This window comes from Anoplopoma fimbria, chromosome 3, assembly GCF_027596085.1.
Source record: "Anoplopoma fimbria isolate UVic2021 breed Golden Eagle Sablefish chromosome 3, Afim_UVic_2022, whole genome shotgun sequence".
Lineage (NCBI taxonomy): Eukaryota > Metazoa > Chordata > Actinopteri > Perciformes > Anoplopomatidae > Anoplopoma > Anoplopoma fimbria.
Genome location: NC_072451.1, coordinates 5,666,948 through 5,686,219, shown reverse-complemented (window position 1 = coordinate 5,686,219; position 19,272 = coordinate 5,666,948). Strand labels below are relative to the sequence as shown.

The 19,272-nt window shown below is 37.1% G+C and overlaps 2 protein-coding genes and 1 long non-coding RNA gene across 3 annotated transcripts; 2 read left to right on the top strand and 1 right to left on the bottom strand.

Annotated features, from left to right (window-relative positions):
- The first annotated feature begins 6,851 nt into the window (after positions 1 to 6,851).
- Positions 6,852 to 12,788, top strand: ltb4r2b (leukotriene B4 receptor 2b). Its single transcript, XM_054596503.1, has 5 exons — positions 6,852 to 6,934; positions 9,619 to 10,211; positions 10,971 to 11,171; positions 11,264 to 11,307; positions 11,985 to 12,788. The coding sequence occupies exons 2-5, from the start codon at positions 9,639 to 9,641 to the stop codon at positions 12,244 to 12,246; spliced, it is 1,080 nt and encodes a 359-aa protein (XP_054452478.1). The 5' UTR covers positions 6,852 to 6,934; positions 9,619 to 9,638; the 3' UTR covers positions 12,247 to 12,788.
- Positions 12,789 to 13,001: 213 nt separating this feature from the next.
- LOC129089224 (uncharacterized) lies at positions 13,002 to 14,455 on the bottom strand. The gene is made up of 3 exons (XR_008531123.1): positions 14,373 to 14,455; positions 13,684 to 13,718; positions 13,002 to 13,359 (listed from the first exon to the last, which is right to left on the bottom strand). It is a non-coding gene; the product is annotated as an uncharacterized LOC129089224 (long non-coding RNA).
- A 1,241-nt stretch (positions 14,456 to 15,696) lies between these two features.
- Positions 15,697 to 19,253, top strand: sdr39u1 (short chain dehydrogenase/reductase family 39U, member 1). Its single transcript, XM_054626960.1, has 6 exons — positions 15,697 to 15,822; positions 16,332 to 16,438; positions 16,649 to 16,731; positions 17,059 to 17,180; positions 17,323 to 17,475; positions 18,104 to 19,253. The coding sequence occupies exons 1-6, from the start codon at positions 15,807 to 15,809 to the stop codon at positions 18,529 to 18,531; spliced, it is 909 nt and encodes a 302-aa protein (XP_054482935.1). The 5' UTR covers positions 15,697 to 15,806; the 3' UTR covers positions 18,532 to 19,253.
- The last annotated feature ends 19 nt before the right edge of the window (positions 19,254 to 19,272 follow it).

Sequence of the window (19,272 nt, the reverse complement as noted above, 5' to 3'; positions counted from 1 at the left end):
TTTATAACCTACATCCTATTTATGCGCCCACATGTACATGTACCTTTTTCAACCCAGTATACTTAACTTTATCTCCATTTCATGCTCAGCATCCATAACTTTTCACACATTTACCCCCCAAAACAATATGATTATTATTCCAATCATGAGCAGGACTCATGGCAGCTCACTGACCTGCTATTGAAGGCCGGCTGCACGGCCACCAGGGCTGTGATGTTAACTGTCAGTTAGTGAGCATAAGAGGGCCTATTTCCTGTGGCGATGAAAACGACAGCCCCCCTTTTTTGGCTGTCACTCTTCCCTCTCCTCCCCCTTTCCTCTTCTTTTTTTCCCCCTTTTACCCCACTCCTCCTTCCTCTCCCCACCAACTCCTCCTCGTCCCTCCTCTTAACTCTCCCCTCCCTCTCCACCAAAGATCTGTTTCTCATTATCCTCTGTAGTCTGCTCTCTGTCTGAGTCAGGAGACGAAAAACTTAAATAAACACTCTCTCTCTCTGTCTCTCTCCGCCTCAGTCCAGCTCCTTCTTCCTCCCTCCTCCTCCTCCCACCCTCCTCTCTGTCCTCCTTTCTCCTCCTCCTCATCTGATTTCTCACAATCATTATGTACGTTGTACTGGTGTGTAACTGGGGGCTTGCTTCGCTCTCCCTGTCATCCTCTTGGGGTTGTGTGGGCAGGCCTTGGATCCTGATCTCAAGATGTTGCAGACTGTTTGGAGAGAGGAAAAAGGGCTATGAGCACGGTCGATGCAATCATTTTTGCGGCCAAAGGCAGAATCCGGTTACTCAAGCCCCCACCAACTCCCTATGGGGCACTATTGGGCATTATTACAATTTTAGGAAGTGTACATTTCCAAGACACCAGAAGTAAAAATGAATCCAAAAGGATTTCAACTTATTTCTTAAACAGCTTTTAATTTCGCTTTTAATTTCACTGTTTATCCTACCAGTCTACAGTATGTCACGGATAGTGATGACATTATATCCTCATCAGACGGAAACCTCAAAGTCGTAAAAGTGAAGCCAATGCTTAAGTAAAATAAACATGCATTCTTTGTGATGGCCATCAGCTGGCAACTCCTCTGGTTGAAAAAAAATGAGTCTATGAGAAAATGACCCTACTTATCTCTTGATTTATTACCTCAGTAAACATTGTAAACATGAGTTTATGGTCTCAATCTCTAGTTTCAAGTCCTCTTCAATACAGCATGATGTTCATTTAGTAAATAAAGGTTCTGTTTAGAGTAAAATGGACCATAAATAGATGACAGGTTGCTACCATGGCGTTGTCGGGTCCGTGTTTAAGTCTTGCAACTTTAACCCTTTCACCATGTGTTTTCACTTCATAAAAGTTAATTGTAACATTTTTGGTCGCCAAAAATGTCTTATTCAGCGTTTGGTTGAACTAAGCTCAAACCTCTCATTTCAATTCTGATTGTAGAAAAACCAAAGATGGCCGCAGTCGAAATGCTGAACTTGAAGCTTCAAAACGGCAGTCCACAAACCAATAGATGACATCACAGTGACTACGTCCACTTCTCATATACAGTCTATGATCCACACTAAGACAAAGTGCAGACCCAATACAGCAATGTGTTATACAAACAACACTGAAAAGATGAATGCAATCCAGAAATGCTCAGGATAATAACTAGGAGAATAAGTAGGTTCTTAAACTTTAACACATCCTCTTGAGTATGCATCTCACTGCACCAAAATTAAATATGAGAAAGTAACAAATAAATCTTTGAAAATTGAGACAAACTAGTATTATTATTACTTGCATGTATTCGATCATTTGATTGGGCATTTAGAACAAAGGATTTAAAAGAATCACTAAAGTAAGAAATAAAAAAATAAAAACATATTTACAAAGATCATATACAGTCAACTATATACATACATACATCTGAAAAATATGTACTATATGTGCAAAATCAGTGTAACATGTCAGGTTTAGCTGCCTTTGAATTGATCCAAATCTCCATTAACTACACAGTCGTCTTCACATGGGCATCAAGGATTAAAGGTGCAATGTGTAAAATCTGACCACGTGCTCCAAAGGGGGGCAGTATTTCAACTGTATTAGCAGGTCCATACAATCTAAAGTTACACTCATCAGTTAAACACGAAAAAAAACCCAACTACTAACTAACAGCAGGGCAAGAATTCATAAAAAATTCAACCAAACCGCTGAGATTCTGAGAGCCAGTCCAAATAACACTGGTATCTTATAATCTTCACGGGTGTTGTACAGTCTGTGTACGCATTGATGCTTGGTTTATTGAATTAAATCCAAAGTGGCAGAAACGAGAAAAAGGCCGTCACAAATCCGTCTCGGTCAAGGAGACCACCCTGCCAGGAGGAGAGTGGTTGGCACTCGGCGCCTCCGGGAGACGGACCTCCAGTCTGTGGCTGCAGCAACTTGAATTCAGCCGGCACAAACCACAGCAAAGTATCCTCATGCAACGGTAATCCTAGTCCTAATCCTTTTTCGTGCATTTTCCTACAGACACAACAACATTTCTGCTCGTGACATGCATACAGGGTTATCAAAATAAACTTCCATCTTTGCAGAAAACAACTTAGTTATGTTTAGCCAAAAAGCCTACTTAGTAATGTTTAGGAAAAGATCGTGAACTACTTAGTTAGCTTTAGGAAAAGACTGCGTTTGGGTTGAAACAACTATGGAAGTTCCGTTACTTAAGTACGCAACAAATCCAATCAACGTTGACTTCTCGTTTCAGCAGTCTCCTGGCTGAAAGATCACTTTTTGTTGTACCCCTCCATCTCCCCTCCAGCCTGACCTGTGTGAGCTTTTGCGGACTTTATACTTCCACGTTCATGATTATGTGGATAACACACGAAATTGTGTGGGACACCTACTGGGATCAGACCACAGGTGCTTGGATTTGCAGTGGCTGAATTCGAGCTAACTGCTAACTGGAGGTGCTGCCTCCTGACAGCAGGGAGTACTAACTATAGGGTGCGAGTTGTTTTAACGTGTTTACCCGTTAGAATTGAACCCAAACAAACTATCAGCATGCACACAGATGGATGTATTATTGACAAGACCTCGGAGCAGCTCTTCTTCTACATCCTCTCATGAAGGACGCTATAGTGACTCACTATCGCCTCTTGATATCAAGTAATATTACAAGAAAGGATGGGCCAGGGTTAGCTGGTTAGCACGCTCATTTCAGATTATATCTCTGCAACATATTACATAGATGTCTTTGACATATCTTCAAAAATGGGACTTCTTCACAGTTTGTCGAGAATGTAATAAACTCAACTTCTGGCAAGATCTTACACATTGCACCTTTAAAGGATCATGGTTTCCCAAAGAGGTAAAGAGTTTTTATTTTGTGAGTTTTAATATGTGATCAAGCAGCAAGACTTCCAATGAATACCAAGCCAGCTGCTTAATAAAGCTGAACTAAATGCAGGTTCTGGTTGTATGCACAAGTTCAGTCGTTCAGGAACAGAGCCTCCATATAAATGGAAAGTTTTCAAAGGGGGGGGGGGGGGGGGGGGGTGTTGTGAAACTGTGGAGCTAGTAAATTGTTTAAAGGAGCGCTGCAATGAGATGGATGAGTGCAGCACACAGGAGGAACTGCTGAGCGTCAAGTTTATGGGAGGAAAGGAGGAAGTGATTTCTGTGGACATGTTGCCATCATCTGGTGAAAGACAGAACAGTTTTTCTGTAACTTTCCGCAACAGTCTGCTGTCACAGCCCGAGGACACAGATTTTTGTGTTCGCTGGAAAGTGTTTCGCAACATGAGCTCTGACACACCCATGTTCTCAGTCAGAGAGACACCGGTGTCTCAATGGATTAAACTGAAGTACAATTTGTGCAGGAAAGCACTGATTTCAACATTATCACTTCATTGTTGTTTTTCCTTTAAGCACATAAATAATATTGAACATATATGCTAAAAAACATAAATTCTCTTTAAACGATACAAAAAAAATGTGTATGGAAGTTTTATAAAATATTTTGTGAGGTATTTGATCAACTCATACAAAGCATTTACAAAAAATGAAAGTTGAACTATAAAACGCAATCCAAACTTTGTATATTATAAACCGTTTGTATACAAAATGCATTTTTATGGAAATGAAAAGTTTCACGAATCCCTGCAGGGAAATGTAATTACTTTTCTAATTAATATCACCAGAGGTAATCATCCCTCCTGGTACGTTCTGTAACATATAACATGTACATTGACAGTATATGAAGAGCAAAAAGACTTCATCCTGAACACACTCAGGGTTTGGAAAGTGAACCACACCCGTCTTTACCTCCCAAGAGTCTTCAGCTGTCCTTCAACATTGTAACATCTGGTGATATGTACAATAAAAAAAGTTTTTTCTCTTTACACTACTTCAATAAGTTTAAAAATATATTAAAAAAACTAATTATTCTTGAACAGATTTGTTCTGAAATGTTATTTTAAGGCCATCTTTCACAACATACACCTTCAATTCATTCACTTCACTAAACATTTCAGTGAGATGCAGTATAAGCGCTAAAACCAAAGCCTCTGCTATTTCCTGTGATTAAAAATATATTTTTAAGTCACTTAAGCTAAATATATCCTCATGCTTTTCACTTGCTTGTTTACATTACATGCAGGAGCAGACTGAGCCCCACTACTACCAATTCTTAATTTAGCTGAACACAATGAAAACATTTATCCCTTTTTGGATTCATGCATTTTTAACCACTTCGTTTGCTGAATAATCTCTATAACTATAACACATAATTGAATTTGTCAACTAGCAACATGTCCACAACAAGGCTACTTGTATTTTTAACGTATAACCATGCAGCAAGAGGATGAATTCTAATGACTTTGGTGAACATTTAAGTTTTTAGTCTATCACCAACAACAGGTTAGAATTTAATTTTCTACCTGAAAAACCTGATGACACTCCCTCTGCCTCAGGGGTGTTTAGTGCTACAGCATTTAGTAATGTTAGCATGCTAACATGCTAAAGTAAGACACACATGGTAAAATAATACCTGCTACACATCAGCATGTTGTGTGTGGCTGTAGAATGTTTTTCTAAGCTTTCCATTTATTTTTGAGTAGGATTGATCAATTTATATTTAGTAAGTCACTAAGAAACTGTAAGAGGAGTCACCACAGGTGAATAGGATCAAAAAATGAACAAATACATATCCCCTCAAAACTTCCCCAGTTGATAACTTACATTAAGAAAATTACTTTATTCAGAAATGAATGTTTAAATAGCCCCATGAGGCATTAAATATGTGCTGATTTGCATCTGAACATTGGGTAAAGCCAGGTTCAAAATTCTTGTCTCGTTTTCTTGACATATTAGAGTCAAAGGTTTTCACAGAGGACATTTTTCATATCTCTTTGCATCACCCAAAAAATACTGTCAACAGCAGTAAAGAAACATTTTCACCACGTTTTATATAATAATATATTATATAAATCAGACTATGAAAGATACATGAACATACCCCATTATAACTTTCAGAACATAGATAGGACTGAAACTGGAAAGTTTGATGAAGTGGGGATTTCTGGATCAGATTCTGAGGAAAAAAAATGATTTAAAGAAAACAGCTTTTAAAGATATGTATTGGAAAATTACAAACAGGTAGATATCACCATGGAAACTTCCTGGTTGATTACTTACATTAAGACAATAATTATTTTGTATTGCAATGAGATATTCCTTCTGAATGTTAAAATATGCAAATCAGGCATGATCTATGCTAACTTTTGGGGAATTTAGGAGAAATCTACAAAGTGTAAAAAAATAATCATCTCACTGTGTATTTTGGATGTGTTTTATTCAACTAGTCTGAAAGAAGACATGTTAAGGCCAAAATCTCAAAATTGGCCGGTGCATGTAAATCCTTTTGCTTGTGGTATCTTGCCTAAAGTAGAACTTTCCATATTTTGCCCTGCAGTACCTGTTTTTATTACATTTTCTCTTACTATAAAAATCACTCAACTCACTTTTAAATCAAGAATTATTTCAATACTTTTAGTGTTTAAAAAATAGTTCCTTGCATTTTCTTTCATTAATTATAAATCTGGATTTCAAAGTTATAAAGCATTTGCTATTTCGTTTAGATCATTACAAACAGTCTTATAAACACTTAGTTTACTTATCTCTTTTTCAGCTGCTCAGTGACTGACAGTTAACTATCAGTTAAACTCATCTGCCTCCACAGTGAAAGTGTAGGTGCTGAAACTGCATTTATGTGAGCTATGACATCATTGAACAAGGGCATGCATGTTCAGCAAAACTTCCCCTGAAAGAAGGAAGATCTTTGGGCACCTTCACCTTTCCTGCATTCCTGTCAGTGTCAGAAACTTGTGTAAGCTCGTCCGGTATAAATTCTTATGTGCAAGTTTGTTTGTGTCTGTCTGCGTGTGTGTGCAACCTGTATGCATGTTCAGGGTTGTGTGCCGAGCATCCATGACACAGGGCATTGTGCAAGAGTTTGAATCACATAAACTCCTCTGTCTCACGATTAAGCAACACTTGACTCACAGATAGTGAAAAGTGCCTCAGGTCACCCAAATTTGCATTTTTTTTATAAAAGACATGCTTGGGACATGCTTCCAAGAAGAATACATATTTGTTTGCTTATATAGGCCTGAATGCATACAATGTTATAGCACAGATACATTCCACAGGATCATAATCATATATGGAGATGATTCTGAAGATAGAGGGGGGGAGAGTGAGCATTTTAAGGAAGGACACACCTCTCTGCCTCCCTCTCTCTAGTCACAGCGTGTTGCAGCCTGTAGGGCAGGATGTGATTCAGTTTATTATGGACCGAGCTGACAAAGAACGTCACAAGAGAGAAAAGCTGCCGGACAGATCGGAGAGCAGCAGTTGGATAATTCAATCTGACATTCATCATCAATTCCTGGGAAGGTCAGTTGCTCTTGAACGTTTATTAGAGAACTTGATTTTTGACTTCTTATTGTTTTCCTTCATTTTCCAACATCTGCCTCTAAAAATAATAATTTACTTTTGTTGACTTGAATATTTACACAGTGCAGATGTATTACAAACCTATGAATCATTGTTTTTAAAACTTTGGACAGCAAGATAAGCCATCGCTGTTTCTTTATTGGCAAACAGAGTTTCCATAGTTTGCAAAGTAATTTTAAGTTTTGTAGTCAAGTTTCTCAGGTTTTGTTTTGTTTTTTTAGAATCCAATTGTTGACGACACATATTTGCTGTAATGTTTTTTCACACTTTTCAATTATTTTGCAGGCTTTAACACTTTCCTTATTTGACATTTAAAGGAAATTGCGTCAGTTTTATCAGTTTGTCAATTACAACAGTAGATTTATGTCATATGTCTACTGCAATATTAGGTTATAATTTGCAGATGTTTTGTGTTTTTACCTCAACTGATAGATAGAATGGTCGTCCGTGGGTTGGAAACGCTTTATGTTGCCTGATTTTATTAAAAACTAAAGCAGTTGTCTTAAAAAAACAAAAAACAATGCTTTCTCCTGACAGCATCAATGTATTGCTCAGACTCTGCTTTCTGTTGGATTTTTCTACTAGTGTGTACATGTAAGACTTTGTTAACTCATAACTGTTGTTTACGGCCTTCAGAGGGAAAATAAACAGTTTGCTTTAGTGGGACCAGAGCAAGTAAATTACTCAGGAAATAAGGGCTTGATGTCTTACTCTCACAGATGGAAATGTTTTTTTGGAGATCTTATCGTTCCTTCTCTACATTATTCATGTTTCAATTGTCTATTTAGCATATTAGTGTATAATAATAGTCAGGGTTGGTCAGGGACATAACATCTTTAACTGTGTTTTTCCTTGAAGGTCAACCCTATGTGACCTCTGCACTGCATGCTACTAGTTTCCATGTGACAAGATGTCTTTAAGTGACAAGTAATGTGTTTAAGAAAGGAGATGCACTTATGACTTCTGGTGACTAGTAGTTCTCTTGAATACCTATGTTGAATACACTTCCTGTAAGTCGCTTTGGATAAAAGCGTCTGCTAAATGACTGTAATGTAATGTAATGTAAAGAAAAAACTGAAAATACAAGACAAGAAAACAAAGTAGCAGTATAAAGACTGTGTCGAAATACTGCTCTTATATGACGCACTACTGCTAATGTTTGGCGTGTTTTTACACGCAAGTTCGATCCACACTGTTGCCACAGGGTCTAATGTGAATATTTTATAGGCTGCGTCAGGGTGGCAACCATCCGGTAGTTTTGGAAACAGCAAGTGTACCATTGGTGAACAGTATTTTTAAATGTTTATCTTCAGTAATTGGGACTATTTTCTCCAGACCATAAATCCAACAATCAGGCCTCCAACTTATCTGAATAAAGTGTTAAGTGAATGAGCCAAATCACCTTAACAGTATTTTGTTAATGTAATTTCTATAATCTCTTCTATCTTTTACCTCCTGTCAGGCAGCGGCGGTCCACATCACACAGACAGATTAGAGATATGTGAAGATGGTTTCATCAGAGGTTGACAAAAACACCTCTGAAACCGATTGTTAAAGACTGTTATGAATATTTTCAGGAAGTTTTCAAAAGACGTGTCTGACATCGAGGTTCAGTCTCAAACCTTTGTTTTTGAAGTCATCATCAAATTTCATAAAAACATCTGCTGATCAGCTTATGAAAATAAGTAGTGATTAGCATACTAGATCTGATCAGTGTTGATCTATTACCACAGTAAAAGAAAAACATCCAAGGTTCGCAGAAAAGTAAGGTGACAAACCCACGTGTATCATCAAAGATCTCTATCTCTGCTCCAGTAACTCTTAATAATCAGCAGAAAGAAACAGATGGCTGACAGAGTGAAAAATGTCTTGTTTCATACACCAAAGAAAAATCTGTTAGCTCTGATCTATTAAACTTGTGAAAAAGAATTAGTTTTAAAGTATTATTATATCAAATGACTAAAATGTTCCTCCAAATTTTTTTAATAATCTTTATAAGATCTAAGAAGTACTACTACGAATTCATAAGAAAGGCGACCACAAGCTTTATTTTTTTATGGCATGTATAACTTTTTTGAACAAAAAAACAAGATATTCTTTCCTCATACAAGGAGAAGAGATGTATACAGATAGCTGTGTGGGTAGAAACTAGACACTTATACTGATAATTCAATGAATACAAATACAATGAATATTGAATTGGATCATACATCTGTACAAATGTCAATCATTACACACAATGTGTAATTTAGATACTCTTACCCTACCTGTACTTCAAATGTTTACTGTGAAGCATTAGTGGGAATCTAGTAATAAGTAGAATATTATTAATAAGTAGGTTTTCCTTTGTGTATATTCACCAGAAAATAAGAATTGTTCTGTTTTGTTACAACACACTGGACCTTTAATTTTAGACATTATTCAAAACATTGTCTTACACCTCTTACACCTCTCTTCCCACTCGGCATATATTTATTCTACCTCATCACAGGGTTTCTGAGTGTTGTTACTTGAAAGCCTGGTGTGTCTCATACAGACACTAAAGGGCGCCTTGTGTGACAAAGCGTTGGTATTTGACGCCCCGGGCAGCTTATTTAGGTTATAACTTTTTCTATCATCCTCAGGATCAAAACTCCTTTCCAGCATGGCCATCTCCAGTCATTCCAACGTTCTGTCCAGTGGCAATGAAACAGAAGATAAAGAAAGCGTTGTGAGCAATGACTTTTCCACGGCCTCGGGTGCCCTCATCCTCAGTTTGGTCTTCCTCCTGGGCGTCCCTGGCAACCTCTTCATCGTCTGGAGCATCCTGGCTCGCATCAAACGACGCTCGGTCACCACCCTCCTCATCCTGAACCTGGCGTGTGCCGACGGTTTCCTCATGGCCCTCACCTTCTTTTTCATCGTCTACCTGGCCATGCAGACGTGGGTCTTTGGCGATGCCATGTGCAAAGGCTTGTTCTACCTGTGCAACATCAACATGTACGCCTCCATCTTTCTGATCACGCTGATGAGCGTGCACAGGTTCGTGGCTGTGGTGATGTCGAGGGGAATGTCCTCCCTGATCACCATGAAGATTGTGAGGAGGGTGATCGCAGGGATGTGGGTGCTGGTGGTGGTCATTTCTATCCCCTCACTGGTGTTTCGGGACGTCAGAGTGGACCCAGACGATAATACAACAAGACTGGTGTGTGCGCCCAATCACACACAGCCTCGACATGTAAGTAGTTTTTCAGTTAGTGTTCAATGAGGTTTTTAAAGCAAGAATTAATTAATCAACACAAATACATACAAATAACTTAAAATGTTTAAATTTACTTTACTGCCACTAACACACTTGAATAGACAATTTAAATTATAAAACAAAGTCACCTTGAGGTCTGGCTTCACTTGACATACATGCACATATAGATGGAATAAAACCTACAGAAGTATAAACACACACACATCTAGCCATTTAACTTACAACCGCGTATTGCTGCCACAACAGAAAAATAAATCAGTATCAGGTTACAACATTCATGTAATAAAAGTTATTTCAATAATTGTTTCATGTCATAACAGCTTATTTTTCATGTTATAACAATACATTTTCATGCTATAACAAGATGAAATAAAGTGATACTTATCCATTTTTTCTTTTTACAATAAGCTTCTGTAATACCTACAAGAAATATAAATCAAAAGAATAAAGTATAAGATCCTTAACTAAGTGGAAAATGTATCATTTTAAATTGAATATAATGTTGGAGTATTCTAGAAGTAATAGTAGACAATAAAAAAAAGACACTATAATCATATCAAAATAACACATGTTCTGATTTACTTTTGTAAGGTTTATCTCTGTGTTATGAATGAACAGATTCAGGCTCAAGATATTTTTCTTGCTCTGCCTTGTTTTGATATTTTCGGTCATGTCTACAGAAATTCATGCGATCATTTCAATAAGCAAATCTGTTTTGTTTCCTCCTGTGTGCAGGTGCGGTTTCAGTATGCCTTTGAGACGGTGGCCGGATTCATTCTCCCTTACACCATCATCATAATCTCATACGTCCTCATCCTGAGACGCCTGAGGCAGACCAAGTTCCGCCGAAAGGTCCGGAGCGAGAAACTCATCCTGGCTATCGTGGTGATGTTTGGCATTTTCTGGCTGCCGTACCATGTCATCAACATGATTCAGGTGTGTCATCACGTGGTTTATACTTCTGATTTTGGATCAATGATGTGATCTTTTGAATGTGAATGTGAACACTGAGTATGTTTTGGTCCAAGGTGGCAGCTGAGTGGTACCCTAAAGATTCACCAACAAGAGATATGTGAGTTACAAAATATTTTCACACACTCTCTCAAGCTACATTATTTTAATTGACATGTTTTTTTTTTTATATATATATATTTACTTGAGTTGCACATAAACAATAGCACTACAACATAAGCTGATTAATTTCCCCAGATATCTGTTGAAACCAAACATGTATTTTTTCTCGTAAGTACAAATGCATTTTTTACAGTTACAATAGGAAACAAATAGCCTGCACCACATTCAGACAAAAATAAGTCAGAATAACTTTGGACTGATGAATCTATTCTACTATGCTATGATTTATTTGGAGCTGATATTGACAGTTTGTCTGGTCGTTTCCTGACTCTCTGAAATCAGTTTATGTTTCCATTGCTTTGTGTCTTTTTATAGTTGTTTTGTGTCTCTTTGTGGTCACTGTTTAGGGGTTTTGTGTCTCCTTTAGGACAGTATGTGTCTCTTTGTAGTGATTTTTCACTTTGAGGTTGTTTCTGTATCGTTGTGATCATTTTGTGTCTCCTTATAGTAGCTTTGTGTCTATTTTTGATTCATTTGTGTCACTTCGTAGTGATTGGCTTTCAGTAGTTTAGTGTCTATTTATGGTCATTTTGTGATGCTTTGTCAGTGACATTTTGCAGGTGAAGCCCAGGGGGTTCAGTAATCCTTCCATTGATAAAAAATATATTTCCGCAGATTGAATCGTATCACTAAGACCAGTCGGGCAGTGACTTCGGCGTTGGCCTTCATCAGCAGCTGTGCCAACCCCGTCCTCTACACCTTCGCTGGGAAGTCCTACATCAAGAAGAATGGATTTGCGTTCATGGCTCGGCTCTTTGAGGGCACATCATTGGACCAGACAGGAAACAAAAAGAGTAAAGAGACTGTGGGACTCAGTAATGTTGAGTCCGCAAACGAATCCGTAACAGGAACTAGTATTTCACAAAATGGGAGATGAGCGTTGAATGGACTTTTTGCATCAATGAAAGTATCAGACAGTGAAAATCTCTATAAAGACTTGTGGAGCGTGTATATTTTGGTTAAAGCAACATTTGAGAAAAGCAAGTATTTTGTTTTGTAGATAATATTGTGTTCTAAGAAACTTGAGTTTGACTGGTAAACAGATGTGCAAGGACAAAAAAAAAAAGTAATGTTTGTACCTGACCTGTAAACCAGAACTGTAAATACTTTTTAAAATTTATTTTTTTACATTTTGTCAGTTACAGAAAATAATTAAGTCATTAAATGGGTTCCCACTGACGTTTATAAACAAATTCAATAACCCACAGTATCTGCTTACAACTACATTGTTCTGAACTATTGAACATCCTTAGTGCTTATAAATGCTTAATAGGATTCAAACCGGCCCTTTGGATTAATTACATTTCTAAAGAACAAAAGACAACTGAGCTTATAGTGTTTATATTACAAATATGCATTTCTTCATAAACTCCCCAAATACATTAGTTTGAACAGTCTGTAAACTATAATCTTGCAATTCTTGGAAAGGTAGAGAATGTTTTTCTCCGACATGTCTGAGCTGGAGCTCTTTATCAAACAAGTTTTATTTTTCAAACCTTTTCACTGAAAACCTTTCATTTCTTAAATTTTGAGTTACCATCATTTCAAATTGCTGTTACACAATGTGGATCTCAGCTTTAGTGTAAAATATTTTGAGAATAAAAAGCAGAACTTGTTTTTAACGAGTCTCATTGTTTATTAAAATGCTTATAGAAATGGTTCCTGCTGACATCATGCAGCTTTTCTCCCATTATAACGTCACCATGTGCCATTACTTAGATTTATAGTAATATCCAACTACTGATGAATTTCTGCATATTCTGTAATCTAATTTACAACCTCTACATAAAATGCAAATCAAATAGACAATACACAGTTTAACTCAATAAGCTTTATGTACCAGTGAATTTCAGTGTTTATACATACAGAGTCACAATAATAGTCTAAGAATGCAGATCTTATAAATGTGCATGTTGATTAAAATAATTCCTTATTTTGAGGCAGCAAATCTGATCCAGCTGTGACATTGTTCATGTAGCATTCCCTTTACCTGTAAACAGAAAATGGTGAATTAATGAACAGTTGAAACATCTTTGATTCACAAAGATTGGAGGCTTCAGATAGTGGTGCTCTTGAAGTGCAACTACCTCATTAAGATCAAATAGAAATTCATTTAAATATGCTTTGCAAAAGAAATGGAATTTGGTTTTGCTGCAGACTTTCTAAAAATCAATCTGGATACAATCAAATGTCCAAAAACAGATTTGATTTAATGCAGTACTTTAGTAATTCAGACTTAATTTGATGCACATGGACCTCATAAAAATCATGTGTGGTTACAATGTTCACCATCCATCAAAAAACAGATACTGACCTTATCAAGATGCATCCAGTCCAGGCTCTTAAATCCTAAAAACAAAATCACAACAGGTTAGTCTCAAATTGCAATAACATGAGCTTCCTCACTGGCATCTGTACCGTCAAACCCATCAGTGCAGTGAAAGAATAATCATTAGTTTCAGGTGAAACACGGACTCACATGCGGAATCATCATTATGGGTTGAAGGTGTAATTCAGAACAACAAAATTTTAAAGTGGATTTATTATAAACTGAAAAAAAAAGTTCTGCTCAAAACAATAAAACAAAATGTATATACCCTCATGTACTTAAAACTGTATTGCAGGGCTATTGCATTAGACATTAGATCAGAATAAACTGGCAATTGAGTGCAAGATGATCCTCCTAAAACTTAATTATAATAATCTAAAGTAACATTAAAGTAGAGGACTACAAAAACTCCAACATCAAATACAGCTGGAGGTTTACTATGATAGTAAATCAAGTCATTGTAACCAAAACACAGCATCAATTTGAGCCATAATTTGTGGAGTAAAGGCCCATCTGTGCCCATTCATTAGCTCAGACCATGCGGTCGGTTTGGCTCTACTGAAGCCACAATGTTAAATAACTAAATAACCGCAACAAACACACACACAGGATATAAATAAATATCTATACTGTGACATAAACAAACTAATGTGATGCAGAATGTGAACATGTACCTTTAGAGAAGCTTCACGTTGGTTTTCTGTCTCTCTGCAGCAGCACGTCCGACCTGCTTCACCGCAACAAGGAAGAGAGACAGTTAATGAGGCTGAGGCTCAATTTATGTCTTTATCAAACCACGTGTTTCTGCCGGAAACAGGCCACTTCCGGGTTTGGCCTAGAAGGCTACAAAATAGAGCCAGTGTTGTAAAAACACATGTTTAAATAAATTATAAACAGCGAATTATCTCTAAAGCATGTATAGTGCATATCATTATTAAAAATGCATTTATTAATTTATTAATTTATTAATTTATCAATTTATCAATTTATCAATTTATTAATTTATTAATTCATTATTTTTTTTATTTTCTTTATTTTTTTTTTAAATTATTTTTTTATTTTCTTTCTTTCTTTTTTTTTTCTTTTATACATTTTTTTATTGTGCACAAAAATGTATATAAAAAAATATAAAATCATCCAGCAGCTTAATGTGTATTTTTTAAATACTGGTATTTAATTAAATCCTGATTTATATTGTCGTTTACTATATTCCCATTTTTTGTTTGTGTGTTTTTCTGTTCTTCCTCCAACCGTCTGTTGTGTGTGTTTTGTTTAGTCTTTGGACTATATTGGCAGCTGAGTTTTCTTTCTTTCCTTGAAACTAAAAACCAGAAGTGACAGAAGTCTATCAATGCGTGTATTAATATTTCCCATTAAAATTATCATATTTACCCAAAAGCAAAAGGATTTATTGGGACATTTACAGATTTTAGCCACAACATATTTACCCCCACATAAAACACAAATACCCTACCTTTTTTTTTTTTTTTTTTTTTTTTACCATAAAGTTGTAATAGAATTTATGCATTTATTTTATTTTAACTGACCCTTATCAACCCACATATTTACTCTGTAGGGTTTAACAAGCTAATTAATTGTCTCAGCACTTTTGGAGCTTTAGATCCAAGCAAATTAATAATATCAATAATCTCACAATGTTTGCATTGACCAGATGGTATCTCACTGTCATATTGGTGTAAACTGTATCAATAAACCTATATCTGTTCCTCAGACTACATGAGTTAAACCTAAATTAATTAAACTTAATACATCAGCTCACAATAGTTAATTAATTTTTTAACATGTCATCCACCCTTGATATGAAAACACTTGACCCACTAAACTAACACACTTTTGTTTTAGTAAGTTAATGTTCACAAATAGTGTATTTAATAAGATGATTGAATGGCACCTGTTCTTTTAAAACATACTGTAGTTTTGTTCTTAAACTACAAAATGACGTATGAGCCTGTCTACGGAACTCCTATTGGTCCAAAAAGGCGAAAACAACTCTCACTGGCACCCATCAGAGTGGTGCAGAAGGAAACGCTGTAACCTGCACCAACGTTTAGTTATTTAATTCAACATTGGACAGTCATTTAACCACCATGAGAGTTTTAATAGGTATGTATGTTATTTCATTATTATGTGCATATTTTTGATTATTGCTTCAGAAAGGTCAATGTGACATAACTCTAGCTGCTATCCCACGTTAGCATTGCAGACATAGACCATAGACATTGTGTGACTTACCATGTTAGATATGTGGTTTATTATGTTCGTCCTGACAATGACAGTTAAAAAGCCACATATATGAATAAACATAGAAAACTGTCATTGTGCTTTTTAATTGTTATCTAAAGCTAAGTTTGCAGAAGCCCTGTTTTGTAAGCATGTATAGTACGCATGCGCAGTGTGCACCATTCTGACTCTTGTGACAATCACATATTGGTTGCATTGTGTATTGAATAGATCATAATGCAGCACAATCAATATTATATATTCTAGTAAAAAATAGTGCAAATATAACCTCAACTGTCTTTTGTCTTATTTCCATGTATGATTATGGATTTCATGTGCATCTTTGGTTCTTCTGTTATAATGAGCATGTCTCTGCTTTGTCTAACTTGTAGGAGGAGGATCTGGCTTCGTGGGCCGTGAGCTGACTCGCCTGCTCAGAGACAAAGGGCACGAGGTCACGGTGATATCTCGCCAGTCTGGTCCAGGGAAGATAACATGGGTATGACCTCAGGATAAATCACAATTGTTGTGAAATAGCAGGGACCAAGGTCATTTCTCATCATGGAAGTCCTGATTCATAACTGCATTTGTTTGGTTTATTGTCTGTTAAATCTTTTTCAATTTACCATTTTTGCTCTTTTGCAGATCACTGTACTTTTCTCTAAATCCAGAGTCACTTATAAACTTTTTTTCCTCTGTGCTTCTGCAGGGTGAGTTGGAGTCTCATGGCCTCCCACCATGTGAGGGCGCCGTCAACTTGGCTGGAGAGAATCTGATGAACCCACTGCGATGGTGAGCAATGCACAAAGAGACCCTACAACTACAATACTTACATCTACTCTCTTTCCTCCAGTATCAAGGCTGTTATAGTTGCAGTTTAATGCTCTATTATTTAATTGAGATGTTCAACAATCACATATGGATGGGATGTTCAGGTGTCAACATCCCATCCTGGTTCAGTTGTCGCTTTGAATTTGATTAAAACGCATGTGACCTCTTGTCTAGATTGACTTAAAACAAATAAAATAAGCACATAATAATGCAGTTTCTGTGGGTTCTATGTCAGCTGGTTTAATGAAGCATGATCTCGACCTTGTCTTTTTTTATCTGTGCTTTCAGGTGGAATGAAAGCTACAAAAAGGATTTGTTCTCCAGTCGTATCGACACTACAAAATCTATGGCTCAAGCCATTGCTGCCTCCTCCAGTCCTCCTCAGTCCTGGGTCGTAGTATCAGGTGTAGGTAAGTTTCTGCCTAGTAATAAAACTTTAGAATAAAACTTCTGATTTCTTGCCGGTATTAAATCAGACCTGACTAAGTCACGGATAATATAGGCATTGACATTCATTGTTGTAAATTTCTTGCTTTGCTTTTTGACCCGCAGGTTGTTACAAGCCCAGTGTGACAGCTGAGTATACAGAAGACAGTGAGTGGACTCCGTTTGATATCCTCTCCAAACTTGTGAAAGAGTGGGAGGCCTCGGCACTTCTTCCTGAGAATGTTACAAAAAACACCAAACAAGTTGTCATCAGGTCTGGTACGTTATAAACCCATATTTCACTTGACGTTACAGTAGAAAATCCTGTTGACTAAGTGCACAGTAAGCCTATATTGCAGAATCAGGAAGTTGCATACAAAACACAGTTTGCTTCATGTTTTGCACAAAAGACAATAACAATGGAACATTTTGAATAATAGTGAGGTCATGTTTCTGTGGATTGAGCACTTTTGAAAACAGTTGATGCTTTGTATCAAAATTTGAAACTGTTTTGATGTCGTTCTTCTAAACCATAAATTTATTATAGTACACATTTACTTGCAGGGTGGTCTGTGTGGATGTTACTCCTCTTAATTGTAGTTCTATTTACTAAATAGTTTAACATAACTTTAACTAAATCTTGCCTCTTGCCATCTTAAACATTGATTCTTCACTTTTAATATACACTTGCCACTTTAATAACATACTTCTTTTAACATTCTCTTAATTTGTTTGTAAGTTTATCATATTTTATTGTACATTTAGAATTTTTTATTCTTAAATGATGTCTTTTACTATAGCACTGTGTTGATTGTCACGCACCAATCACCAAGTCAAATTCCTTGTATGTGCAAACGTGGGAATAAACTGTTACTGATTCTGATTCCTCCCTCCCTTCCTCCACCAGGGGCAGTGTTGGGCCGCGATGGTGGTGCCATGAAGCAAATGCTGCTCCCCTTCTGGCTCGGCCTCGGGGGCACTCTGGGGTCAGGAAGACAACCGTTTCCCTGGATCCACGTCTCAGACCTGGCAGGACTCATCGCCCACGCCCTGGAGCCCCCCTCTGCCACCCCATCGCCTTCGCCACAAGTCTTCAACGGGGTCGCACCTGTGCTGAACACCAACCTCGAGTTCACTAAAGAACTGGGCCGGGTCCTGAGGAGGCCCACCATTTTTCCCGTGCCTGGCTTCGTCATGAACACCTTAATGGGCTCTGAGAGGGCCGTGGTGCTCATGCAGGGCCAGAAAGTCATACCAAAGAGGACTCAAGAGGCCGGATTTGAGTACAAGTACCCGGACTTGAGCTCAGCCCTGAAAGAGATTGTTGGGAGTTAAAAAATGTTGAGAGAATATCCGCTGATTTAGGATTTTCTGTAATTGTGTGTTCATATTTACTGGATTGGAGGATTTTTAACAAATATGACAGCTCAAATCAAGTGTTGAACCACAACTCTGGATCACAAATGGGTCTGAGGACTGCTTGGAAAATGTTTTTCATATTACATCAGACCACATATGAATGAGGAGAGTTTTTTCATGCTAAGCATTACATAGAAAAACCTAGACTCAAAAGACAAATACAGGTGTGATGCGTTACAGCATGCATTTAGTGCACACTGGGATCAGATTGTTCAGGTGCTGAAGGACTTCATGAGGCAAAAAATGAAAGTGATAAAATCACAACTTGAGCAGAGAAGATAAACTCTGTCATGTGTGAACTGCAGTCTGGATAAGCTGGGCAGTAGAGCTGCAACGATTATACCAATATCGATTCATTGCTTTGTCTATACAACATCAGTGTAATCATTCCTACATGATCACATGCATTTAAGGTTTATGCAATAGAAAATAACCATAATGAACAGTGGTGCTTTTGGACTTCCTTCGTTAAAGGGATGATATTGATGAACTTTCACCTGAAGTACTTAAACACGCAGGAGGAAATGTCTTACTCTCCATTTTGTGACTTTTAAATATCACATTACTGTCCAAATTGCTGCATACTTGTTATAAGAAATGGACTTTGATTTGTTGAAGGTGGTGCATAATAAAGCTGGTTAAAGAACTTATGTTTTG